The sequence below is a fragment of the Callionymus lyra genome, chromosome 14 (assembly GCF_982586985.1).
Source record: "Callionymus lyra chromosome 14, fCalLyr1.hap1.1, whole genome shotgun sequence".
NCBI lineage: Eukaryota > Metazoa > Chordata > Actinopteri > Syngnathiformes > Callionymidae > Callionymus > Callionymus lyra.
The window spans coordinates 25,123,587-25,151,164 of NC_141831.1; the positions used below are offsets into that span (position 1 = coordinate 25,123,587).

Sequence of the window (27,578 nt, forward strand, 5' to 3'; positions counted from 1 at the left end):
GTCCCAGGAAGAATATGATATACTAGCTGAAAGAGCCAGCGTTGGCCGGGGATTTTTACAAGATTAAAAAACATTCAAATGAAAAATGCGAAGGCCATGTAATTTAGTTTTAAATATATATGATTGTCTCTTTAACTTGCTTGGAGGCTGTTACTTGCTTAACGTTTGAGCTACAAGAGCTATAATTAGGTTGAAAACCTATTGTTAATATGGGAGCAGTTATCGCACGACCGTTTTCGTCCTTTTGCAAATGAATAAAAAATCGGGCTTAGTACAGACAAAGCTCTGTAGGAGCAAGCAAAGTGCCCTTCATAGATATCGATGATAAGAATTAAACAAGGGGTATTTAATTCAGTACCCGTCCTGGTTTTTGTTGCAACCAGTCAAGCTCACATGATTTAACTTATTATTTTTCGACTGACAATTAATTTCTGTCGTCGACATGATCTGTTCAACTATATGTGCTCGACTGGTTGGATCCAAAATCTGAGCCCTTTGAAGACCGACTTGAATTCTCCTGAAGTAGATGATAAAAGGTTAAGAAATGAAAAGAGAGATAAGAACAGGATGTTGTGTTGATGCCTACAATAGTAGAATGAAAGGAGAGTTGAAAGGTCAAGTTTCATCATCAGTTCAGAAGGGAAAAACGTTCCTACCACGTCTGCGTGCTCGTCCTCTCGGGTCCTCAGGCGACCCATCACTGGACTGGCCACTGCGGCCGTGCCATTGGTCAGCTGCTGGCCAATGGCTGACGGGTCGATGTCTTCCAGACTGCTAGCATTGATGACCACCTCAACGCCCTGCGGAGACCACCGGACACTGAGTCGCACTATTTCAACATATCTCTCTGTACCTGTGTGTTACTGAATGTAAGTGTGTGTGTAATACATGTGTGGGTTCAAAGAGACCAATCAAGATAATGGTGGTGACAAATCTGAAGTTGTGTGGGAGAGAAAAGTGCTGCTTATTGCAGTTACAAACACACACACACACACACACACACACACACACACACACACACACACACACACACATACACACTTTTCTCTCTGTTTTTCATCAGGTGTCCAAAAATAGTCCTGACTCAGGTGTGGGGGTGTAAATGATGTTCTGGGTCACATGACAAGAGATCTGAGTGCACAGAGTAAGCTTAGAGCGGAGATGAACACTCCCATGTTAGCACACACAAACACCCACACATGCATGCACACACACATGCAGGTACACACAGAGAATCTCTCGTATCTGTGATCTTTTCCTTGAGTCACTGCCGAGCGGCTGACTACAGTACCAGCACAAATGAACCATAGCCTCATCAAAAGGGGCTGATCTTAAACCTGCTAAACATTCAACTGCACATGTGAACTTAAAAGTGAAAATCAAATTCTGCTTCACTATTATTGGTATTGAAAACAGAAGTTGTGTTATCCGTGAGACTCTTTGTGCAACTAACGCACCTGTCACAGTGGATCATTGTAACTTAAACAAGGTTAACTGACAAAGTGTAGAAATGTTGCAGCACTGTGTCATCTTTGAGAAACCCAGTATTGTTGTGTTGGAAATAATGTTTCAAGGTTTGCTGTCAGACAAACCTGGAAGAAGTCCGCGATGGTCGCGACGTGACTGGCACACGCACACTTCCTCGCATCCGCCACATCGTCGCCGACCTGAAAGAGCGAAATCAAGTTAACAGAGAGTGTAGAACTGTCCAAGCTCCTTAAGTAAGACCTGGCCTATAAGAAAAATTAAATTATAGTTATTATTTAGCCAACTTCATCTCATTGACTTCTATTTATAAGATAAGTGAAATAATACACTTCGTACGAGTTGAGGATGATGAAACGAAACCTGATGATTATCTAGAGATTTGCAGCTTAACTGAAATTAACCCCAAATAGATGAGAATCTTAATGAGTGATGGATTCTGATGTTTGTTTCCAAGATGTATATCTACATCTTGGAAACAAATGTTGTAATCCTCATAAATCATTATTAAGGTTTCGACACATTTAGGTCTGTTTTAATACAACAGAGCTTATTGTTGTTTTAAAGTGCTGCATAACATTTTTATTTTCTCCAGCTAACACTATTTTCATACTCCATTGATATGACCAACATATAGAGGACTATTATATAAATACATGCTAATAACGACACACATACGCATTTAATGAACTTCAAGGTACAGCAGAGAATAGAGCAGAGATTATATTGTCCATTATAGCAGACGTAACATATGATAGAGATATGACAGCTATGCAACTGAGCTCACATCAAGTGCACACATTCCTGAAGCAAGAGTTTTTCACATCTTTCTCCTTAAAGTATCATTATTTTTTAACGTAAGAAATAAATAAGCAGCTTCTTTTTTTTCTGCTGGAAAAGGAGCTTGACAGAACTTTATGTTCGAGTGCACCTCCTTCTATTGCTTCCTCTTTTGAGGGTATGAAAGATATTTACTAAAAAAAAGAAAATCACTGTAATACGAACTTTTACAACAAAATTAATTTCCACTGAAACATATACATCACCTCGGTAAGATAATGCATTTGCCGCAACGACCCGCACTTGCTTTTACTGTACTTTCAATATTTCCACATCGGTGCTCTTTGTGAGATGATAATGTTATGTTGTGAAATTATTTAACTCTTGTCTCTCTGTGACATCATCCTGATTTTTTTGACCCACTGACCTACATCTCATCTCACTCCCCCACAGGTCCCACAGCGACTCACCCAGTTGATGAGGATGTATCGTGGCAATGTAGCGGCCGGTTCCTTAAGGCTGCAGAAGCCGTACATCACCCGAGCGCTGTCAAAGGTCAGCGTGATCTCCGCCAGTCCTCCTCCTGCAACAAACTCAAGTCAAGCACTCGACTACAATGGCAATTATTTCCACGCCCAAGTCCTAAAACATGGAAAAACTGCTTTTATCTGAGCATAAACACAGCCAAAAAGAGATCATGAGATGTGTTGTTCAATGTCCTTCCTGAAGGTCAGCCAGCAACCTGTAACTCAAACCATCTTATTTCATACTGTTCTGGCAAAGTTTCAGAAAAATAATAAAGTTATGTACAGTAGCTAATTGTTCCTCATTCAGTGTAAGCCACCTGTGTTAAAGGTCAACTAATGTGTTTATTTAAGTGTGTCTTAAATAGATCTTGGACCTCTTTGTATCATCAGTATGTGTCCGTTTGTACAAAACTCTCTTTTCATTGAAATATTAACATTGAAAAATTTGATTATTCCGCCCACTGAAATTGCTTATTTGTCTGGAGATTAAATCTTGTTTTCCATAATCACGTCCACCAAGTATGTGTTTGAGTAAAATGAACATGTTTTTTCATTCTATAAAGACCTTAGTTAAGGCAGGGAAAACAAGATCATATTAATTGGAAAACAAACAATACTGATGTTTTAACTTTGGAAGAAATCAGTATTTGGTGGAGAAACCCTGATTTTAATCTAAGCTTTGAAGCGTCGAGCGTTGAGATGTCTTGGGTGACTTTATTCCACTCCATTCATCTTCCTAGCTGTGAGGGTTGAGCTTGAGAAATTAGCTTAAAGAATGAGGAAGCCTGTAAAGGAGACAAATGGGATTGAGCTCATTTGTATTTTAATGTTGATGATATCGATGACATTCCAAATGCTGAAGAATGTGTTTAACTGCTTTAATCCATATCCTTAACGGTTTCTGTGTGTTTATGCCACAGTGAAGAGTGTAACAGTGAGGATAGAAGACAGATCACATTCCAGAGGTTTTTCACTGGGGTTCAGGCCTAGAGATTGGGCTGGCCATTATTAAATCATAATGTACTCCGCTCTCGTAACCTCTTGTTCACCGAGCTCACTGGATCTCTTGCTGATGCTTGTTATTCTTCATCACCTGAAACTGAGACTGTGTTCTTCTCTAACAGCAGAGCAGTGGACACAATGGTTCTGCTGCAGCAGTGATTACATTAGAATATCAACCAGAGGTCTCAGAAAAATCTCACAATCAAGTATATCAAAGAAAAAGTGATGAAGAACTGCCGAGCCTAAGTTTTGACATCTGAAGAGTCTGTGCATGTGTGAGGGTGTGTGTGTTCATGTGTAAGTGTCTTTCAGTATGTGCATGTGAGTGTGTGTGTGTTTGAGTGAGTGCAGCTGCTGCTGCTGATGATGATGGTGACGATGATGATGATGATGATGATGATGATGATGATGATGATGATGATGATGATGATGATGATGGTGATGATGGTGATGATGATGATGATGATGATGATGATGATGATGATGATGATGGTGTGACGATGAGGATGATGATGATGATGATGACGAAGACGACGACAATGATGATGATGACGATTATGAGGATGATGAGGATGATGATGACGACGAAGACGACGAAAACGACAATGATGACGATTATGATGATGATGATGATGATGATGATGATGATGACGATTATGATGATGATGATGATGATGATGACGATGATGATGATGATGATGATGATGATGATGATGATGGTGACGATGATGATGATGATGACGATGATGATGATGATGATGATGGTGACGATTATGATGATGACGATGACGATGACGATGATGATGACGATGACGATGATGATGATGATGATGACGATGATGAAGCAGAAGAGACGACACACATGCACAAAGGCTCCACTCACCTCCTGACGACGAACACGTCAAGTCATTCGTATCATCCTTGTATGTGTACACGGCCCTGTGGACCAGAATGAAAAGGTCAGTCAAATACTTCACACATCAATGGGATTCTGAAACAAAGTTCTGGACAACCAGACTGCTGGCTGCAAGATTAAGACCCCTGCTCTAAAACAAGATAGATCAGTAGATTATTTGCAGCTCATTCATCCAAGAGAGTCTCAGAGTAGAACCTCTGCTACCTGAGAAGAGACAGTTGAGAGGAAGAAATCTGTCTGTGGAGTCTCTGGTGAGTGTGACAGACAGACCAATGTGGAGGTTGGATCTCCTGCTGTGGACTAGCTGCATGTGTGAGGCAGGAGAGAAATAATCTGGTAAATTATTGAGGACAGATTAAATTTCAAAGCACGCACAGGTCTCTCTCCTGAAACACACACACACAACACACACACAACCCTGACACATTCAGGTCAGATTATAGTCAGATAGTTTCGTTTTGGGATTAAACATGACCTCCATGTTTGACCCAGAGAGAGAATATGAAGCAGATGACGATCTGGTTCTGGTTCAGGAGAACTCTCAGAGGAGCTTGGTGGCTCCACGTGGAAATGTTGTTTGAATTAACGTCAGGATTTATTATTTAACGCTTTGTTTGACTGTGGTTAAAAAAAACCTTCTTAAACTAAGGGTTGACATGAGATTATTATTAAAGATGAAGAAGTGAAGTGAGAAGAATCTACTGCATGCACATGAACACTCGTGCGCTGGCCCAGGTTCGCTCCATCGACATCTAGACAATCAACATCTATCGAGCGAATAAACACAATTAAAATCTCTGCTCAACACAAATCAATGAAACTGGAGGTCCGGTCAGAGATATAAAAATCTGCATCCCCTCAGCTTCTGGTGGTCTCTGTGAGTCACTGAACGAGTCCACCTGAGTCATTAAGTTACCAGAACCAAACGACTTAATGACTCCTTAAGGCTTCATCACAGTCCTGAGTTCATCAGTCATCATGAGGCGTTCTCTGTTGGACACTAACATAAGCACAGATTTATGACTCATGGGTTAATAAGGTTTATGACTCATGACCGAAGTACAACGACTGGCTACACAAACTCAGATTTTTGCACTCTGAGTGACTCACAATAAAGACACAGGAAGAAACTCATTGGATTAAACAAACCAACTGCGGGAACCAACAAGAACGTATTAATAAACGAGAGGAAACTGATAGAATACAGTGACAAAGGGAAGAAGAGGAGGAAGAGGAGGTGGAGGGGGAGGAAGAGAAGGAAGAGGGTCTCTGTGACTATAAATAATTCTCTTTATACCAGACAGCTGTTTATTATTCATACAAAGTCCTTCTGACCTAGAAACTGCTTGTGTGTGCAGCTCAACATGTGAGTGTAGTGAAACAACTATCATGTCATGCAGAATGTCGTGAAAGTGTGTGTTTGTCGGGGGGGCGCTGACATGTTTGTTACGCACGGGGAAATTCAAAAAAATTAAAATTAAATTATTAAATGTAAAGAAATGAAAGAAGTCATCAGCTGCTTCAATACGAAGTAAAAAATATATATTTCTTGGATTAAAAAAAGAACAAAAATTACAAAAAAACTGTGAAACATGTTTTAAAATTATAATTTCAAATATTTACACCTTAATTATGTCCCCACAAACACACACATCCGTGCACTGACGTACACAGAGTTCTACAGCAAGCACAACCGAGCGTGTGCCCTTCAGTTCTGCTCCTCTCTCACACCGATGCTCCCCTCAGGTCAAATGCTGCTGCTGCTCAACTAAAGATGGGGGGATGCTGCCTAGTTTCCATAGCAACCGTCCCCATGGGGAGACTTGTCTGGGCACAACCTTTTATTTCTCAGTAAACCTGATAAAGCCTCGCACACACGGAGCGCAAAAAGAAGTAAAACGGCAGGAGCTGACAGAGGAGTGAAGGAGTGAGGTAGTCAATGTGTCTTGGCAGTGGTGGTGCAATAAAAGAGAGTATTGTCGTCTAATACGACAACAATAGACTTTCTTAACCATCAAACCTCATATTTCTGCCCATCAAAAAAAACAGGAAGTTGTTACTTTGAAATTCTCTGTTCAAAGTTAATGATTCAGCAGCTACTCAGCTACTGTTTCTTGTTAACCTTTTCACTAGGAATGAACCAATGGCCTGAGGCCAAGTGATGACACTAAGATAAGAGCGTAACACACAACACAAAACAAAAATAATAATAATGACAAATCACAATGATCACCATGGCAACCTAATCAGCATCTTAATGGGCCATGAGAGAGAGGAACAAGAGTGCTGACTCCTCAAATGAAGATACACACACAGGTAAAAAAATAGACAAAGGAGAGGAGAGCGAGTCATGACCCAGAGTAGAACCTCAGAATCACCGAGAAGAAAACCTAGAGACTCGAAACCTTCTGAGGAACAATCTCATGCTCTTCAAAACCTGACACAAAAGTGGCCAATCAGAGAGCGGCAGTTACAAAACAATTCATCTGCAAAGGAATAAAAGTCTTGGAGGACGTGAAGACAAAGAGAGCAGGCACACATGAACGCAACACGAGTAGATCACAGCTGCTCACAAAAGACAGGCAGTAGACGAGTGAAACACTTTAAGTGCATTTCCAGGCCAACAAAAAAGAGTTTTTGTTCATGAAGGCGTCATGTAAGGAGATACTCATGCTGTGGTCGGATGATTTATGGAGGAAGTTAGCTGACTTCACCGCAGAGGAACGCTGGAACAAATCTGAGTGCAGAAGTTAAGAGAAGCAGAGATAGAGTCTGCTGAGTCCTGATCCTGATCCTCACAACACAATCTTGTGGGTCACTGAGGCAGACTTGACTACAGGTCCAGAACAAAAGTGTTTCTGCCGTCAGAAAAAAACACTTGGTCATCGTAGAAACATAATTATGTTAGCATGTGAAATATAGCATTGAGCTCATGGGACAGCAGGGGGCAGTAGTGTTCCTGAACCATACCACAGAGTAGAAATGAATAAGTTTGATGAAGAATGTTGCATCCGTCATCAACATCTCTTTTTACTGAAACCCATCGTTTTTACAAACACTGACTATCACCGTCTGTCACTGTTTTCCTGTGCAGAGGTTCTAGTTTGAGTCTCTCTTAGAAAACCCAGCTTCTGACTCAGAGGGTCCAGAAAGATAATCTCTATATCTGTGACCTTGCTCGCCGTGAGGTTAGAGGAGTTTTATTGTCCGGCTCAGCTCAGCAGACATTTTCCACATAGAGTGTGGCAAGAGATCCGACTGTCACTGTCGCAGTCAAGATTGTTTTATTTGAGTGTGAGGTTTACCACCAGGAAAGTTGAGGAATGATTCTGGACAAAGAAGTTGTTCAGGGACGAAGCATGACTAGTCCCTCCCCGCTCTACTCCAGGCAATTACAATGAGTTTGTCTGGTGTTAACTTTCAGTTATAAGAAATTAAAATGAGAAGGAATCTGTGAAATGTCAGGAATGTTGTGGGATCCAGAACCGTGTGAGGAACAGGCAGTCGGACAGACACTGGAGAACGTACGTGGATGAGAAACATCTCGACAAGTCCATCAACGCTTTATGGGACCAAACTGGAGCTCAAAGGCTTAGACTAGTCCTAGAAACGAAAAAAAAGTGAGAGCAGAGCTGCAGAGATAGGAAGTGGTTGAAGGAGGTGGTAGCCTGGAAAGGGCCTGTTCAGCCCATTAAATTCCTTAAACTTAAGAAGCTGGACACTTTTGAGCTTGGAGCTTTTGATGTCAGAGACTCAGTCCCCTCATTCATTGATACAGACATGCCTGTGTTGGTACGCACACAACCTTACACATCACAAAATCACATTCACTCACTCACAACTGACACATTTAAAGACAAACACACAAACCCTCTCTTGCTACGACTCTCCACAATCCAACTTCCTGTCCAACAGCCTCTCTTCTGTGTCATTTCTTGTTTGATGATGCACAAAGACGTGTCTGAGCATCACACACAAGCACACGCGCACTCACAGTGAAGTAGGTCAGGTAGCATATGGCTGAATAAAAGAGCAGCGATGTAAACGAAATGTGAACAACATCCTTCACATTGAAGAAATGAAAAAGAAGCGCTTCGACTACTTCTTGTTTCTGAGTCTGGTTATGCTCAATGTTTCTTCCATTGCCACTCCCACACTGTGATTTACTCATTGTTGATTCACTGGGATTAGTTTATCTTTTCATCAATATAGTCTTAAGCAAAATACAATAGTGTTAGTTAATGTCTTTAGATAACTATGTTATAATATGACACTTTAATTACAATTTTATGTAATTGAACAGATTAAAGTGTTATTATGAGAGTGACATCGACAGAGTGAGATCATCATATTGAAATAACGAAATAAATAGATACTTTTAGATAAATAGTGTTTTCACTGTGTTGAACATATTTCTACAGTTGTTCATCCATTATGATGACTCCCACTACATGTTTCAATGCTGAAACAGACAGGTTGATGTTTGCAAAAGTGCATTTCTGGATCCAGTATGTTCCCCATAAAAGCGTCAGAAATGTTCCTTCTCTCTGAGAACCTTAACACACTCAGTGGTTTAAACAATGCGACATGAATTCTTACAGGAAGTTTATTCTGTTGGCTCTTAACTTTCCAGAAACAACAGCGGCCAACTACAGATTTGTGGTCGTTCCTTTGTGTTTGTGAGCTGAGATCATGTCTGAATTCCTCTGTCCGTGTGTGTGTGAGTGTGTGTGACCATGTGTGCGTCACCATAGCTATGCCTGTGCTAAAGACAAAAGCCCACAGGTTTTTCGGGACACACATCCCTTGCCCACACTTCCTTCTTTTTGTCTCAGCCAGAAAGTTCCACACAGTTGAGCAGTAAGGCTACCAAGTGACATGTAGAAGAAGAAGAAGAATGGTTATTTGTTGCACCTCAAATTTTGCTACCAAAAATCTTCATCATAAAATGGCTGAAAGTGCTATTTATGTGGACCTGTTGGACCTTTTTATGCATCGGCACCTTTGGTCAGGTCTGTGTAAGTGGTTTGAGGTTTGAGGGCCTGAAGTCAACCTACGGCGATTCGGTTTCTGATAGCCCCTCAGGCTTCAACCTCCTGCCGTACCTTCCAGGTCCAATAGGGCCTGGTCTTTGAGGTGTTTGATCACAACCCTGTTGGACATGTTGTCATTCAGGGATTCCTCCTGCTGGCCCTGGCTTCAAAAAAAGAGGGCGAGTGAGCTGTGTGTCCTCAGGGCCCTGGAGAGCCTTTTATACGGCAATTGGCAGGCGCTTAAAAGAACCGCAGGTGTGCTTCAGCAGAAAGACTCTCACCTGCAGCTCAGAAACAAGAAGCTGAATGTTGGTCCACATTTGACAAGAACACTGTTAAGAAGAAGTAGCATCAGACAATGTTGTTTTTATTAGAGTATGACTAATTCAACACTGTGACCTTCTTGAAGTAGTAGTGGTCGTGATAGTCACAGTAGTTATGATACTTCTAGAAGTTGATATTGTATACTTATCAAGTTTATTTGATAGTGACAATGGAATGCTGTGACAGGCAAGTTACTGATGTCTAACTAGTTATGGCCTATGTCCTTAGTTAGGCTTTTGTTTTGACAAACTTTGTCAATATATGAAGATAATCTCTCAATAGTCTCATTTGGTGTTTGTAAGTAAGTAAGTAAGTAATTGTTATTTATATAGCGCTTTTCCAGACCAGGGTCACAAAGCGCTTAAACAATCAAAACAATATTCAATAAAGAAAACAGGAGTTCCAGAAAATTAAGGAAAAGCCTGAACAAGTAGAAACGTCTTAAGATGTTTCTTAAAGGAGTCAGTAGACTCCATCAAGCGCAAAGAGAGAGGAAGATCGTTCCAAAGCTTAGGAGCATATCAATTTCCAGTCACAGAGCCTTGCTATTTTTCAGTACATTTAGAAATTGTCCTCCTGTCTAAATTAAAGAAGTGAGTAGAATCAATGCTCGCTTTGATAATTTACATTTGATCAACTTTGAAAAGAGGTGGACAACAGTGTCTAATGCCTTCTTCAGGTCACACAAGGAACCTATCCATGGAACGCTTCACATCTTCTACAACAGAACAATTTGCTTTTTGTTTCAAGTTTGTATGCATTCAAAGTGATCAGGGTTCGAGAGTCAATATGACTGTAAATGATCAACCAACGGCTCTGTCGCCACTTTTGCCAACTTGATAAAACCTAGGGCAGTACAGGAAGGATAGAAAATGGGTAACAGTTCCATACCTGCTCCAGATTGTATCCATTGATCTGGACTTAAGAACCACATTTAATGGCTAAATAATTGATGCACTTTGATGATGAGTCTAAGTTAGACTTGTCATAAGCCAGTAAGTATGGTAGCTTCCCTCATAGTTCTCTCATCAGATGTAATGTCTGTTTCTATCTGCTGTGTATTGTTCAATAACCTGAAGGTTTATTTAGTTTTTTGGCGAGAGCACAATGATATGAAGTGGCAGCAGTGGTTTCAAAACTGCTGTATTATTTTTGGTCACATTAAAAGTGTGATGACAAATATAAACCCACCAGAAGTTTAAAACCGGACAAACATTTCATCGCCATGACGACCACAGTTGACTGATGGAGACAACATAGCGGATGTGTTCTACCTACAGGTCCACATGGTGGAGGCTGGTGTTGCTGCTGGTGGGTCAGAACTCCAGACTTCAGCTACCAAGATGAAAGGTTAAAGACACAGAAGAGTCTTCAGACAAAAGAGTAAATCAGAGGTGGAGCTTCAGTGTGAGTCAAGGACAGAAAAACCCAAAGTGTGTCAAATGACGATGTGCATGTTAGGAGCTCATGTCTTATGTCTCAGTATCCGAACCAGTGGATTAGAGTGTTCAGAGGCTGCCAGAGCTCCACAAGAGGTCTCAGCAGGAGGCGCCTGCAGACAGATGGCCTCGATCTGCTGCCGGGACACTGATCTGTTTGTTTTTGTTGATGAAGATGACAGAGATCGAAGCTACTCCACCAGAACCAGAATTGATCCCGAGGAGTTGGGTCGTGACCTCCGGACCACTCATCTTTGAGTCTGCCAGAGAGACGTTGATGGCGACACAGAACAATTATGCACATGGTCTTTAGCTAAGATGCAACATCCTCACTGCCTGAGTTACGGATGGATCAAAGTCTTCTTTTGAGTCAAATCGGAGTGAGTGTCTCCTCTGCTGCTCCAGCTGTTTTTATTTCATATTTTAAAACACAAGAGTCTTTTAATCAACTCCATGTTGAAGAAGTTTTTTCTCTTGCCTGTCTTGTTTTCTTCAGATATTCTTGAGATACAGCAGAAGGTCAGTTGCAACACCGAGGGGTCATTCACGTGGAGTTAGAGAGGTATTCAGTATTCAACCTTCACTTCATGTGAAAACACTCGGTAAATCGACAACAAATTCAGGAGTCAAAAGGAGTTAATATTTAAGTCACATGTCTCATTCTATGTCACTCAAACTGGTATCTGACCAGAGTGAGCTTGTTATCAGTGGGATTAGTAAACATCAGTAATGTGAAGTATCAGTGCAGGATAAGAATAGGAGGGTGAAGAACTCTGACCTCCAGTCATATTTCTCAACTTGAAATCTGGACACTGACAAGACCTTTAGGAGACACTCGAGTACAGATTATGGCTTTTTGAGACGTCAGGAGGCTTCAGGAAATGACTCTAAGAGAATAAATATTGGGACAAAGCTACTCTACGTCTTTTACTTCAGTCACCAACATCGATAAACAACAAATTCACGAAACTTCAAATGAGTAACAAAGAGCTGTTGGCCGATCTTTGCCTGTGAGGTCTTGCAAAGTCCTAATCCATGAGTCATAGTCCACAGCTTGACATTAACAAACCAGCACAGAACAAAGACAAAAGATCTGCATGTTTTAAGTTAAGACACAATTTGGTGCTGCAAGTCAACACCGAAAATAATTACGACTGCGAAGACCTTTTATGCTTCATGTACTGCCATAGTTATTATACTTCGGCTTTGGTCTCGAGGTCAAAGGTCACAGTAAATTTCTGACAATCATCTGTGGAACCGCAAACTCCAGAAATCCAATCCAGGAAGATCCAGAGCTGGATCATTACCATAGCCAAGTCCAATTTACAGCCACTGACATCGAAAGATCTGCAACACCTCCAAACTGTAGTCACAAGTTTGATTCCCTTATTTTCTCACCTCGGCTAACAACCTCTTACCTGCTGGTGTCTGACACCCTGGTGGGTTTGAGCAGTGTTGCTGCTCAGTGGGAGAGAGACAGAAATAGATGCTGTCTCTCTGTTCACCTGCCCGTCTCACGGTCAGTTCTGCTGTACCAGAGTAGAGTGTACACCAGAAGTGATTAGCCAGGTCTATATGGTTCTCAAATTTACAAGAACTAAACCATGTTTGTTTCATGATCATCTTCATGTCTCAGTCCTGCGACATATCAGCTGGTGTCTCATCCTTACAGTCACACAAGAGAACCAGTTTCCACCAAATCTTCAGTTCCACTGATTTCCTGGGATTTCTCCTGCAGCTCAACAACATCCACTGTGGACGTTCAGGTGGGAAGACAAACACAAGCGAGTGAAGATAATAGGATGTGTGGGAGAGCGGAGGAGTGGAAGTAAGAGGATAGTGTTTTCACAGGGATCTGAAAATATCTTTTGTCTGAAAATAGAATCCCTGCTCCTCATCATCAGCTCCTGAAACACATGTGGAGATCGATGGCAGGTTATTTTGGTCAGCAATTGGAGAACCATCTGTAATTTTGAACACTTAAATGAAAAACATATTTGTGTCTTTGATAAAACTGTATTAGTTCCAATGTTTTATCAGTTTTGTACAAAATCAAAGATGATACAGTATAAAAGATATTCTTGCACTAACCTGAAAAATCCAACAACCTCCTGATCGACCCTATCATCATCATCACCAACAACATCACCATCCTAATCCTCATAACCACATTGGGTTTTTTTTTTACCACCCCCACCGCCAAAAGAGGCACAACTGAAAAAATAAGTAGACAGCTTGTTTCCAGGCAAAATAAACCCGAGAGGATATTACCCAGAATGCACCACACCCTCCCCTCCCCGAATCCCACTTACACAGTCTGATGAAAGCTGAATCAGCAAATTCAAAGATGCCTGTCTCTCTCTCTCATGACCTGTCTGTCCCCTTAGAGTCTATCACTTGCATCTCACTCAGTATTTCCTTCTGTGTGGAGAGCTTTTGGAACGAGACTCTCCTCAGTCTCATCATCAGCTTAGAGAAGAAGCCTAGGCCTCCTGCTGAGAACATTAACGTTCAAATCCTGGTGTGTGGACTGCCGGCCTGATCCTGCTTCAACACCCGCAGACTGAAGCAGGAAGAAGGGCTGAAGGAGTTTGATTTCTTTCTGTAGGATCTATCCTTTTATCAATCCATATATCTATCCATCTTTCTATCTAACAGCAAACAAAACTGACTACAGCAGCTTACACTTGCAAGATAGCGACTTCTTTCTTGTGGCTACGTTCAAGAAATCCTGTGTTTACTAGGGGTGTGTTCTGGCAAGAATCTGGCTTTAATATTGTTATCACAATACAGGTACAGCGATATGAAAGACTGTGATACTGTAAGAAAAACTATATTTTAGAAAGATAGATAAAGCTTTATTGATCCCTCCGGAGGTCTCCTTCTGGGAATTGTTTTTCCAGCTACCACACAGATGATAGATTGATAAAAAACAAGAACAAGAGATCAAAGAAAAATATTAAAGACAAAGGATTTAAAGATTAACATGGAATAACATCATCTTTTCACTCCACTCCTGCCCCCCAACTGAGAATTAAGTAAGTAAGTAAGTAAGTAATATATATTTATATAGCGCTTTTCGAGACCAGGGTCACAAAGCGCTTTAACAATCAAAACAATACTCAAAAACAGTACATACTTCAAAGATCAAGACAACACCGAGAACAACACAGGAGTTCGAGAAATTCAAGGAAAAGCCTGCACAAATAGAAACGTCTTAAGGTGTTTCTTAAAGGAGTCAGTAGACTCCATCAAGCGCAAAGAGAGAGGAAGATTGTTCCAAAGCTTAGGAGCAACAGCCTGAAAAGATTTCTCTCCTCTGGTCCTGAGCCGTGTGCGTGGAACCATAAGTAGATTCTGATCCACAGACCTCAGAGCCCGAGCTGGGGTGTAAGGCTGGATCAGATCAGTGATGTAAGGAGGAGCCTGACCATGAATAGCTCTGAAAGTAAGAACCAGAATTTTAAAGTTGATCCTGAAAGAAACTGGAAGCCAGTGAAGAGTTTTAAGGACCGGAGAAATGTGAGTTCTTCTACTAGAGCGGGTCAGAATTCTCGCTGCAGAGTTCTGAATCAACTGCAGGCGAGACAGCTCCTTCTTGTTAAGACATGAAAACAAACTGTTACAATAGTCCAGACGAGAAGAAACAAACGCATGGATTACAAGCTCCAGATCATGTTGTGACAGCATTTTCCTAAGTTTAGAGATTTTTCTCAGTTGAAGGAAACAGTTTCTGGTTAAACAGCCTAATAACACAAGGCATGAATGAGTCCCTGAGTCGATTAGTGTTCTTATTGCAGTGGTACTTATCTCTGGTGTTGCAGAATTTACAGACTGGATGATCTTGACAAGGTCTTAACTGTTGCCATTTATTACAGTGATGGTGACTATCGATGAGGTATCATGAAAATATATGTGGCGACACATAAGTGTAACTGGGGTTTTTTTCACCCCTAATTTAAAACATCTTCACTGGCCACTGAGACAACAAAACTCATCAACATCAAACAAAGTGAGAATAAAAACTGTCTATCCAATGACACCACAGCCAGAGAAACCAGGTGCTTTCAAACAGGGAAACGATGGAAGGCTCTGCAGGAAAAGCTACAGACGACATCCAAATCTTCTTTTACCTACAGAAGACTGACATCCTAAACTTTTCTTCCCACAAATGTTTTTTTTTTAGTAATCCATCTATCCAGTGTCTTCCACATACACCTCTGTTCATGTAACATGGAGCTTCAGCTCTAAAGAAACAACTTGGTGACTGTTGGCATCTCTTGCAAGTGCATCAGGACTTTCTCTGGACCATGGCATCAGACCTTACAGCCAGCAAAGACGACTTTCAGCCTGATTCTCTGGTCTACAAGCTGCAGCGACCTGAAACATTCAACCTTCATCCACACAAAGCTTTGACACCATGTTTGCTTGCGTGGACGACAACCGGCACATACATGTGGATTTGGGCACTGTTGATTTGAGTTTCATGCGGTCACCACAATGGGGGCGAGGCAAGAAGGTTCCCGGATGGGCAACCTGTGACCTCTCTTTTTGGAGTTAGATTTTCTCCCTGTGTACCTTGGGTTTACTCCGGGCACATCGGTTTCCTCCCACAGTTGAAACACATAAAGAGGTTTATTGGGATGGATGGATGGATGGATGGATGGATGGATGGATGGATGGATGGATGGATGGATGGATGGATGGATGGATGGATGGATGGATGGATGGATGGATGGATGGATGGATGGATGGATGGATGGATGGATGGATGGATGGATGGATGGATGGATGGATGGATGGATGGATGGATGGATGGATGGATGGATGGACGGACCAATCACACAAAGATAGGCTCTTAATACGACAACAGCAAGGATAAGAGAAAGAAAAGAATATCATGTTAGACTCATTGACATAAGAAAATCAATGTAAATCACAACCACCTTCAGTCACAGTACACTGTGGCCACTAGGACAATCGGAAAGTGGACACCAGCTGTGGTGGACGCCATCAGAGACTGCTTAGACACCACAGACTGGGATGTGCTGCTAAAGTCTCATGGTGAGGACATCGAGGGTCAGAGACAGTCTAACAGATTATTGAAATTTCTGCTGAGACGTTGTCGCCCCTGCTAAGACTGTCCGCTGTTACCCTAATAATATACCGTGGGTAACAAAGGAGGTCAAGGATGTCCTTAACAGGAGGAAGGGGGCTTTCAGGAGCAGGGACAGGGACTCCATGAGGTCAGCACAGCAGGAGGTGAAGCGATGCTTGAGGAATGGAAAGGACACCTACAATTCAATTCAATTCAATTCAATTTTATTAAAAGTGTCTTATCATAACAAAGTTATCTCAAGACACTATACAGTTGAAATAAGACTATAGTTGATTAAGGAAAAATAGATCCCAGCAATTCAACAAAGAGCAAGAAGCGAAACACTGTACAGTGAGCTATGACGAGGAAAAACTTCCTTTTAGAAGGCAGAAACCTCGAGCGGAACCTGACTCATTGTTGACGGCCTGCCGCTTTGACCGGCCGAGAAGCTGAGTTGGGAACAAATAGGAGAGGTCTGGGATGGTGTTAAAACCATCACTGGACACAAGATCACGTCCTCTTTGGTGGCACTGACTTCACAGCTAATGAAGACACTGGAGTGGTCCTCAAACATCTCAGGCCACAAGTCCAGCAGGCACAAGACCAACGGCAGTTTGCCTACCGCCCCACGGTTGGTGTAGAAGATGCCATCCTTCACCTCCTGCATCGGACCTACTCCCACCTGGATAAAGGAAGTGGCTCAGTGAGGATCCTATACCTGGACTTTTCTAGTGCCTTTAACACGATCAAGCCGAGTCTGCTCCAGGACAAACTGACACAGATGCATGTGGACCCAGGTCTAGTCTCCTGGATCTCGGGCTATCTAACTGATCGACCACAGTACGTGGTTAGGGCTGAAGAACATCATGTCTGACACTGTGGTGTGTAGTACAGGAGCACCTCAGGGGACAGTACTGGCTCCTTTCCTCTTCACTATATACACTTCAGACTTCTGCTACCACTCCGAGCACAGTCTCATCCAGAAGTATGCTTACGACACTGCCATTGTTGGATGCATTAGGAACAACAGCGAGGACGAGTACATGAGTCTGGTACGTGACTTTGTGGACTGGAGTGAGAGGAACCACCTGCAGCTGAACACCTCAAAGACCAAGGAGCTGGTCTTGGACTTTAGGAGGTCTAGGACAAAGCCACGTCCAGTGTCCATCAGAGGCGAGGAGGTGGATATACAGTAGTTGACAACTATAAGTAGGTGTGTGGCTGGACAGTAAAATGGACTGGTCCTGCAACACAGACCATGTGTATAAGAAAGTTCAGAGTAGACTGTACATTCTGAGGAGGCTCCAATCATTTAACATCTGCAAGAAGCTCCTCTGCATGTTCTACCAGTCTGTGGTGGCCAGTGTCCTGTTCTATGCTGTGGTGTGTTGGGGTGGCAATGTGTCCAAGATGAGTGTCAACAGGTTGGACAGGTTGATCAGGAGGGCTGGCTCTGTGGTTGGCATGAAGCTGGACTCACTGGTGACAGTTGAAGAGAGGAGATCACTGGAGAAACTACAGTCCATCATGGATGATGACAGTCATCCTCTGAACACTGTCATCAGTGAGCAGAGAAACAGATGAATGAATGCTCCTCCCCAGATGCAAAACTAATAGACTCAGGGACTCATTTATTCCTCGTGTTATTAGACGGTTTAATTCTGAGTTTGGGGGCAGTAGTGGAGTGAAAAGATGTCTATTCTATGTTAATCTTTGTATCCTTTGTCTTTGTTAGTTTTCTTTGATCTATGTTCTTTATCGTTAGACTTAGATTGACATAATCTTGCACTTTCTTTTTATATAAACTTTGTTCTTGTTGTTGTTTTTAATGAATCAATCCTCTGTCTATGTTGCTGTGTGCTGACTAGAAAAACAATTTCCCGAAGGAGACCTTCAGAGGGATCAATAAAGTTGTATCTATCTATCTGTCAGCCTTTGACACAGTTGATCACCAGATCCTGCTGAGAAGACTAAGGGATGAAGTGGGACTGTCTGGGTCTGTGTTAGAATGGTTCTCATCTTACCTTTCTGGGCGCAGTTTTAGTGTATCTGCCAATCAAATGAGGTCTGAATCGGCAGATCTGTTGTGTGGAGTCCCTCAAGGTTCTGTTCTGGGTCCTTTATTGTTTTTGCTGTACTTGATTCCCCTCGGTAAAATCATTCAGAGATTTCCAGATGTTTCTTATCACATTTTTGCTGATGACATCCAGCTCTACTGCTCTTTTGACCCAACTGAGCCCCAAAGGCTGAACAGCTTAGTCAATTGTTTGCTAGAAATCAAACAATGGCTGAGTGAAAACACTTTACAGCTTAATGTGGACAAAACTGAAACTCTGGTGATTGCTCCTGATGATACGATTCCAGGGTTGAGTCAGTACTTGGGTGACTTAGGTCAGTCTGTCAAATTGAGCCTGAGAAACCTGGGTGTTGTATTTGATAAAGACATGTCTCTTGTTCAACACTGTAGAAAACTGACCAGAAACTGTTTCCTTCAACTGAGAAAAATCTCTAAACTTAGGAAAATGCTGTCACAACATGATCTGGAGCTTGTAATCCATGCGTTTGTTTCTTCTCGTCTGGACTATTGTAACAGTTTGTTTTCATGTCTTAACAAGAAGGAGCTGTCTCGTCTGCAGTTGATTCAGAACTCTGCAGCGAGAATTCTGACCCGCTCTAGTAGAAGAAGTCACATTTCTCCGGTCCTTAAAACTCTTCACTGGCTTCCAGTTTCTTTCAGGATCAACTTTAAAATTCTGGTTCTTACTTTCAGAGCTATTCATGGTCAGGCTCCTCCTTACATCACTGATCTGATCCAGCCTTACACCCCAGCTCGGGCTCTGAGGTCTGTGGATCAGAATCTACTTATGGTTCCACGCACACGGCTCAGGACCAGAGGAGAGAAATCTTTTCAGGCTGTTGCTCCTAAGCTTTGGAACAATCTTCCTCTCTCTTTGCGCCTGATGGAGTCTATTGACTCCTTTAAGAAACATCTTAAGACGTTTCTATTTGTTCAGGCTTTTCCTTGAATTTCTCGAACTCCTGTGTTGTTCTCGGTGTTGTCTTGATCTTTGAAGTATGTACTGTTTTGAGTATTGTTTTGATTGTTAAAGCGCTTTGTGACCCTGGTCTCGAAAAGCGCTATATAAATATATATTACTTACTTACTTACTTACTTACTATCTATCTAAATGTGTAGTGGGACTGATCTGGTCTCTGGGTGACTCTGTGGGTCCAGGCCAAGACTCCATAGTGGGCTTGTGTGCAGGAATAAGAGTGAAAGAAGAATCAGATGTCTAATGCTCAAAGGAATGAGGGCAGTCTAACGTGAAAACCACAGTGACCCACATCTGTGCTAAGCCCTATCCAGCCTGCAGGAGGCAGTCATTAGTTTTGGTAATTTGGTATCAGAACAAAAAGCCTCTTAACGCCTATGATGATTCAGTTTATGAGTATTTTCCCATCAGGCCTTGTGTTTCTGCCACTCTTCCTACTGTACGAGGGATCCACCTCAACCACTGACCCAGATAGAGAATCTCAAACACCGTGCAAAGAGCAGCGCTCGACGGACGCCACCAGCTCCGGCCATGACAATGAGGTACATGGAGTATTTCTGTAAGTATTTCTGCCTTCACTCGTCACTATCTTGTCTAACACAGAATATAAACCTCCAGACATCTTGGGTAAATCCCCACTCTGCCGCCATCATTCCGCTGACATATGATGCAAGCAGACAGAGGGAGAGGTGGGGGAGGGATATGCAGTCAGAAGGATTACAGACACATTTTTCCACCTGGAGATCATTTTTTGGAGCCAGAAAGAGATTTAAATGAAGGTTCGCCAGGGACTGAACTTGAAAGAAAAGGACGGACAGAAATCCTTCAGGGGTTAGGGTCTTTTATTCACTCTAATGAAGCAGTTCAACACCAATCCTGACTGCAATGTGTTCATAGAAGCACCATCGTCCCAGTTTACATGGTCCAGACATCTTGAATGGTTGATGCCATTTAGGCAAAAGGCATCATCAAGCTAGTGGTTACACGTGACCCTGGTCTCGAAAAGCGCTATATAAATATATATTACTTACTTACTTACTTACATCCAAGAACCATATAAGAACATCGAATGAGAACAATGACAGTTTGCACGTATGTATTGTCAAGAAAAATGTGTTTGAGATTATTCCTGTCTTGGTCCTCCCACACGCCGTGCAACAAAGCTAAACGTTCACCCAAGAAACCCTTGCAAAGCAAAGCCAGTGACAAACTCAACAACTCTTTGTGACATTTCTCATCTTAAGTGCCTTTGATGGATTCAACTTTGCTCTCTTTCATGTTTAACAAAGTTCATCATTCTTTAAAGTCAACGGACAGTAGAATATCGTGGAAACTTCCCATGTTAAAGGAATGGAGAGTATCGGAAAGTTCATGACAGTGGGTTTTTAGAGATTTCAGGTTAATAAAAAAAAGGACGGATAGGTTTTCATGGCACATTCCTGCATATCAGAAACAAGAGATTGATTTCTGACTGGCTAGGCCAGTTGGCAGACCTATCTCGCTGGGGACCGACAAACCTGCGTTCATCTGTTTCATCCAGGCTCCTCAGTCAAGAGCTATTTTTACTGCAGTAGAGACCATCAGCTTTTTGTTCGTGAGGAGAAACTGCGACTCAAGTCTCCAGAAATACGACGCACCGTCTGTCAAGTCTCGGAAAAAAGACAGATGGAGAGAAGGAAAGGAAATGAAACATCTTCTCTTCCTTCTCTTAGTGATTGATGGAATGGGTTTGGGCAGTGAAAGCCCTGCTCAAAGGTTACACAGCAGTGAGGAGTCCTGCATGACAACATAGGATCTGATGTGATTAGGGTAAGACTGCTCAGACTGACGTGCAGCCATGGAAAGATTAACTGTGGTTCACCCTGAAAAAAACCCAACTTATTTTGCCTCAATGAATCCACCAGAGAAGAATGAACACCACAAACATTAGAGTTTAAGACTGACCTTCACCCACAAACAGACAAAAACCACTACAAATGACATTAACAAATATTAATAAGTTTTGCAGAATCCAAAATGTTTAAAGTAGGATAGTAAATGATGTTGAGGGTGACAAAAAATAATCAATTTATCTGGTCATACATTGAATCTGAGTTGAATCTCATTAAAGTCATCAGTTTAGAACACAACTCTTTGTGATAAACAGTAAAACTTTACAAATAGTCCTAAAGATTGACTGTGGATGGATGAAGTCAGTCAACATTAAAAAGCTTGACTGTCTCGGAAAGAACACTTTTGATGATCAAAGATCTTAAGAACCCGGCTGGACAGAGCGCACAAGCAGGACCTGAGACAAAGCCTTCGCCATTGAAAGTGTCTCATTGATCTCCACCAGTAAGTAAACATCAGAAGCTTCACTGGTGTCACATGACGCACAAGCCTGAGGGCTCGCTTCACCTGCACCCTGACCCTCAACATCATCCTGAGGTCACAACCCCTAGATGAAGCTCACACTGAATCATGCGACGTCGTATGCACTCTTCACTCGACTCCCAAAAGAGACGCTGATTTTGTTTTTGGTCAGAATATCCATGTTTAAAAATTCTTCTGGACCTCTGCGGGCCAAACTTCCTCGCCTACTTTTATAGCAAGTCAGAAATAAAGTGAAGTTCAGCGCTGCACTAAAATTGATGTCTCTGTATTGGTACAGTTGCTGTAAAACATAAAATAAGGATTTGATCAAGTTGAATGAATGATGAAACAGCATCAGTTTCCTCAAGTTTCCAGGTTGCATTGCTACTCAACAATTTGTCCTTCAGAGACACAGGATGCTGTCATCTTTTCAACCACTGCCCAAGGGCACAAGTCAAGAACGTCTCAACAACAAAGGTCGAAGTGAAGGTGATGCAGCGAAGAGAGCGATCCGGTATCAAAGGATGAAGAATGTGCTGGGCTTTGTGGATGACGGTTGGATGACACGTGACACGTCACAGGTTCTGACTGCATAACGCTGTTGGCCCAGTGAAGAATTTCTCTTTTCGACCCATTCAAATTTTCCGAGCTGAACCCACTGCTAGTTATTATTCTATTACATACACTATATAATATATTGTAGTACAGGACTACAATAGTCAGGTCAGAGGGGGTTCCAGTTGTGAATGAAGCTTGATAAAGCTAGATACAAGGAAGAAGAACAACTGATTCAGCTTGTCGATTGTATGCTAATATGTCAACACTAGACACTAGAGGACTGTAGCACAACATCATTTCTCATATCGACACCACAACTTCCTGGTACACAAGTTCTTTGGAAGGTCCAAATATCGGGACAAAACACCAGGATAAACTATTTATACAGCATGACATAATTGTCTCTGTAATTTTGTCGTAGTAGAACGACCTTCACAGCAGCAGCATCAGTTGCGATAGTAGTCATGGAGTTAGTAGCAGGAAGACTGATAAGAATGAAGTAATGATTGATGAACGTCCTCTTGGGAAGTTTCCCAAAATACAAAAGACAAGTTACAGCTTCAGCTCATCTGGTCTGAGCAGTTTCCCTCTGAGCTTTTCTTTTGTCCTTCTGCTAAGAAACTTCTGGAAATTACCCTGTTTTCCGGTTTTCCAGAAGTATCTAGCTTCAAAACACTGTGATTAAAAACGTGAAATTAAATCACACAGATCGCCATCACTTGAAAACAGTGGGTCTCATTCACGAAGCGCAAGTAAATCACTGCACCGATTTTTTACTTTAAAGCAGAGATTGAAATAATTTTGGGTGAAGATAATCATCCTGACATAACTATCGTATCAACTATTAGATGATAAATATACACAATCAAATCTGATCCAAACAGACAAACTGCTGCAGTTAAACAGGATTTTGTATCGGGCAAAGACTCAACCGGGTCCGCTAAAATCAAACTAACTTTACCACCGTTAGTCCTGCCCCTATAGAATGGAGAACTGGGGTCAAATAAATGCCAGCAGAAACATCTCAATGTCACCTGCTGACAAGAGCATCGCTCGCATTATTTTAAGAAACCTCTCTGTCAGGAAATTTACCTGATTATTGTTTACATATTTTATTATTATTATTATAATTTTTTTAACCATCATGATTTTGAAATGGTTAATGCGATTGCCTACAGCAAGTTTGCCGGTTCGCTTGGTCTCCCAGTGTTGCGTGGGTTTACTCCGGTTTCCTCCCACAGTCCAAACACATACAGAGGTGGATTGGGAACTTGGGGAAATTGTCTGTAGGAGTGAGTGTGTGTGTTTGTGAATTGGTCTGTTTTGTGTGTCCTGCGACAGACTGGCGTCCTGTCCAGGGTGTCCCCCGCCTTTCGCCCGAAGAAATGTGTATGTGTGATTCTGTGTGAATGTGTGTAAGAGAGAGGGAGAGAGAGAGGGAGAGAGAGAGAGGGAGTGTGCAGAGGGAGTGTGCGTTTGTATCTGAGTTTGCGTGTGCGAGTGAGTGTCAGCATGTTTGTGTTACACAATAACACAAACATGCTTGTTTGTGGTTCACAATATACGTTTTGGGTTTGTAATGCATGAGTGTATGTGTGTTGGAGGGTGAGACTATGTGAGTGTGTGTAAGTAAGTAAGTAAGAAAAACATTTTTGTAAAGTGCCTTTCTAGACCAGGGTCACAAAGTGCTTGGGTGTGTGTGTTTGAGAATGTGCACGTGTTATTGTGTATGTGTTTGACTGTGGGTGTTATTTGGAGTGTGTGTGTGTGTGTGTGTGTGTGTGTGTGTGTGTGTGTGTGTGTGTATTTCCTGTATCATTACAGGGGCAGATGGAGGGTGTGGGCTCTGTTGTTTTGGGGTCAGCTGCATTTTAAAGTGTCTGCTTTTGTTGCAATCCCATCAAGTGTGAAAATCGGGGTCAGGGTTTAGACCCGAGTGCAGCCCCACTGATCCAACAGATCGTAAAGCGGAACTCTCCAGATGTTGTTAAGGTGGAAGTTGAACTGACTCATACGATGATTTCAGATGTCTTATTCTTGACATCACAGCAGTAGAGGTCACAAGTCCAAAGAGGTCATCAGCTCATCTGCAAATCCCCAATAAATCAAGTGGTGAATCAACTGAAGAGAAACGAAAAACTGCTGACTCATCAAAAGGGAGCTCATCTCAGGTTGCAGGGGCAGCAGATGCGGTGCAGAGGTCCAGGCTTCTCTCATAATCAAGGTTCATCATGTCCCGGGGACTCCACCCAGTTCGAGAGGAGGGACTAGTTTTTGCCTTTAGCTCAGCTAACGACTAAATTAAATTCCTCTTTTTCACAGGCAAGCACTTCAGAGAACATTATTACTTTTCTTTGACTTTTGAAATAATTTCCTGAAAAGGAAACTCCTGAAGAACTTTCATATCAACAATCTATGCGGCCTCCTCAAATTTCTAACTCCAACTGGAAGTGAAACTTCAAATCTCAGTCAGAAAACAGAAATGAGTAAAACGCGGCTAAAGGAAGAACTACGCAAAAAACACAGCGGAAGTCAGAAGCTGCTCGGACTCCAGCATCAGCAAACTAAAATAAATAAATCCTTTGATTTCTGCTGGACAAGAACAGACAGACGTCCAGATTTGCTCTTCCAAACACATGTGACTAAACAACAGGACAGGCTAAGCCCTGAAGTTTGTTCGAAATACTTTTTGTTTGAAAAAGAAAATACTACTTTGAATACTGATGTTCCGTCAAATGAACTGATTCAAGAAGTTTCTCAAATGGTGATGTAATCAATATGAGCAAAAACTGAAGAATCCTGATGGTGTTAACAATCTAAATAAGCTTCGTTCTTTCATCAACTAGACTAGTTGTTTGTTGAAAAATCCATTTTAACTACAAAGCGTTTATTGTTCTCAAATGATCACAACATAGGAACTAAATTTTGACTCTGCTGAGATCTAAATTATAGTCATATTTGAGCTGCCTGGTGTCATTTGACATTCATTTACTCAACATGTGTTGCTACATTCAGGGGTCACCAACAGAGAAGAAGCCCATGGACCTGTTCAAAAAAAGTTTTTCATACAAAAACCCTTGTATTATGTTTGATTTCATGTTTCTTTTCTTATTCCCCCAATGGCTATAGTTGATTAATTAATAATGTGATTCATATATTAGGAGGATATAATTTATCATCCACAATAATATATATTGAGTTCATTCAGAAGTGTGTGCCAAACTAATACTAGCCCTTCTGGGTCACACGCGGCCCTCGCAGATCGCTCGCACTCGCTATAAGTAATGCTCTCTAGAATGCTAACGTAGCTCAAGTACTTTATAGTTGGTTAAAGTGAATCTAAATCAATCTTTACTGAAATGAAACCAGGAATGCAGAACAATGTTTGAGCCTCATTGTACAAACTTGGATGTTCAGCTTAGATACCAGACTTTCACCTCACAGAGAGGCCAGAGTCCAACTCCAGATCAATACTCCAGCAGATGGATCTGTGCCTCCTCTTGCATCAGTGAGGAGGCCACAAAGGGCGAGGAAGGACGCCCCTCGCTGAACCCCCCCCCCCCCCCCCCCCTCCACCCTTCCTCGGCCTCGCCCCTCTGCCTCCTCCCCGCCCTCGTTTTAGGGATGCAGGGGGCTCGTCACCAGTATCTGGACCAGGTCCTCTACACGAGTCTCTCTCTCCGTGCATCCTCTCAAGAACCACAATTGCTTCCAGCTGCAGAACATGAGCCTCAGAAGGAACATTGAGGGGAAATCACGCAGCAGGGCTCGATCCACGTTGACCCCCGAGATACGCACTGCAGCCCGGACCCCCGGACTGATGTCCCCCCTAACCCCCCAGCTTCAAAAGTCCACAGAGAAAGTTGAGAGGCGATCAGAAACGACACTGAGGCTGTCAGGTTCTACTCTCTGGAGGAGCAAACCGGATGCTGCCGGTGCGCGTCTGTCCTGCGCATCTCTGCCCGTCGACCCGCACAACAGACCCCCCCCGCCCCCCTGAGGACAGACATGAGGGTCCAGACTCACCAGTCGGTGTCCGAGGTCTCGTCGATGACGTCCTGGTAGGCGGTCAGCAGGGCCAGCCGGTTCTTGCCGAGGTTGACAGACATGTTGGAGTCCCAGCGAGCATCCAGACCGCTCCTGATGGAGAGAGACGAGGAGTGAGGGGGGAGAGAGGGGGGAGCGGGGGGAGGAGTGGCGTAGACAAAGAGACCAGCGCGGAGTCCGAGCGGTCCTAGCGCCGCTGGTTGAAACCAGCAATCCTCAACAACAAATACGAGTCATGACACCTTTTATACCTTTTTGGAATTGGGTTTTCTCTTTAAATGTCATTTTTTTCCTGGACAAAAATATTTAGAATATTCTTGACTCTATATTCCAATATTTGACAGACATATTTTTGATAGTTTATAATATTTGGTGTATGAAGAATAATATATACTTAATTCATAGACACATTTAAAAAATACTTTTACATTCTTTTTTTCATATATAATAATATTATTAATTTAAAAACTCAAACGTTTACCATCAAATTGCGTTTTTACTTAAAGAATTAAAACAATTCCTTTCTCTAATAAATTATTTATTCTAAAAGTCGTTCTGATGTTGAGGACTACGGATGGAAAGTAGCATTGCGCTTAATCTGGTGCAGCCATCTTTTTAATGTAACTGCACATTGTCCTTTTAAATAAATAAACTAAACGACACTAAACTGATCAACATATGTGCCTCAGAATGGCTGCCCTGGTGCTTGGTTCTGTTTTTCTATCTCTTATTTTCTGTGTTATATCTCTTACGTACTGACATCTTATTTCATTATTTTATTATTCACTGCCAGCTCAAAAAAAAAGCAGCGTTTGTGTTAACAACTAGAAAAGCTTCATTAAGAATTCTTCTTTTCTTCTCGCTTCCTGGAAAAGTCGAGATTTTGGGGGCTTCCCTGCACCGCTATTGCCGGTTGGTGGGTTGCCAAGGTAACCTGCCCCACTCACACCTCCTACCCCACCAG

General features: G+C 42.2%; 1 protein-coding gene across 5 annotated transcripts in view; it reads right to left on the reverse strand.

Annotated features, from left to right (window-relative positions):
• The window catches only part of dbn1 (drebrin 1), a 34,211-nt gene extending 7,473 nt beyond the window's left edge, over window positions 1–26,738 (reverse strand). For all 5 annotated transcript variants that reach the window (XM_087807797.1, XM_087807800.1, XM_087807799.1 and 2 more), the window contains exons 1-5: window positions 26,594–26,738; window positions 4,678–4,733; window positions 2,736–2,848; window positions 1,593–1,667; window positions 657–800 (exon numbers count right to left, since the gene is read on the reverse strand). In XM_087807797.1, the coding sequence (XP_087663923.1) occupies window positions 657–800; window positions 1,593–1,667; window positions 2,736–2,848; window positions 4,678–4,733; window positions 26,594–26,676 (471 nt within the window). In that variant the 5' untranslated portion in view covers window positions 26,677–26,738. The remainder of the gene's footprint in view (window positions 1–656; window positions 801–1,592; window positions 1,668–2,735; window positions 2,849–4,677; window positions 4,734–26,593) is intronic.
• Between the last annotated feature and the right edge of the window lie 840 nt (window positions 26,739–27,578).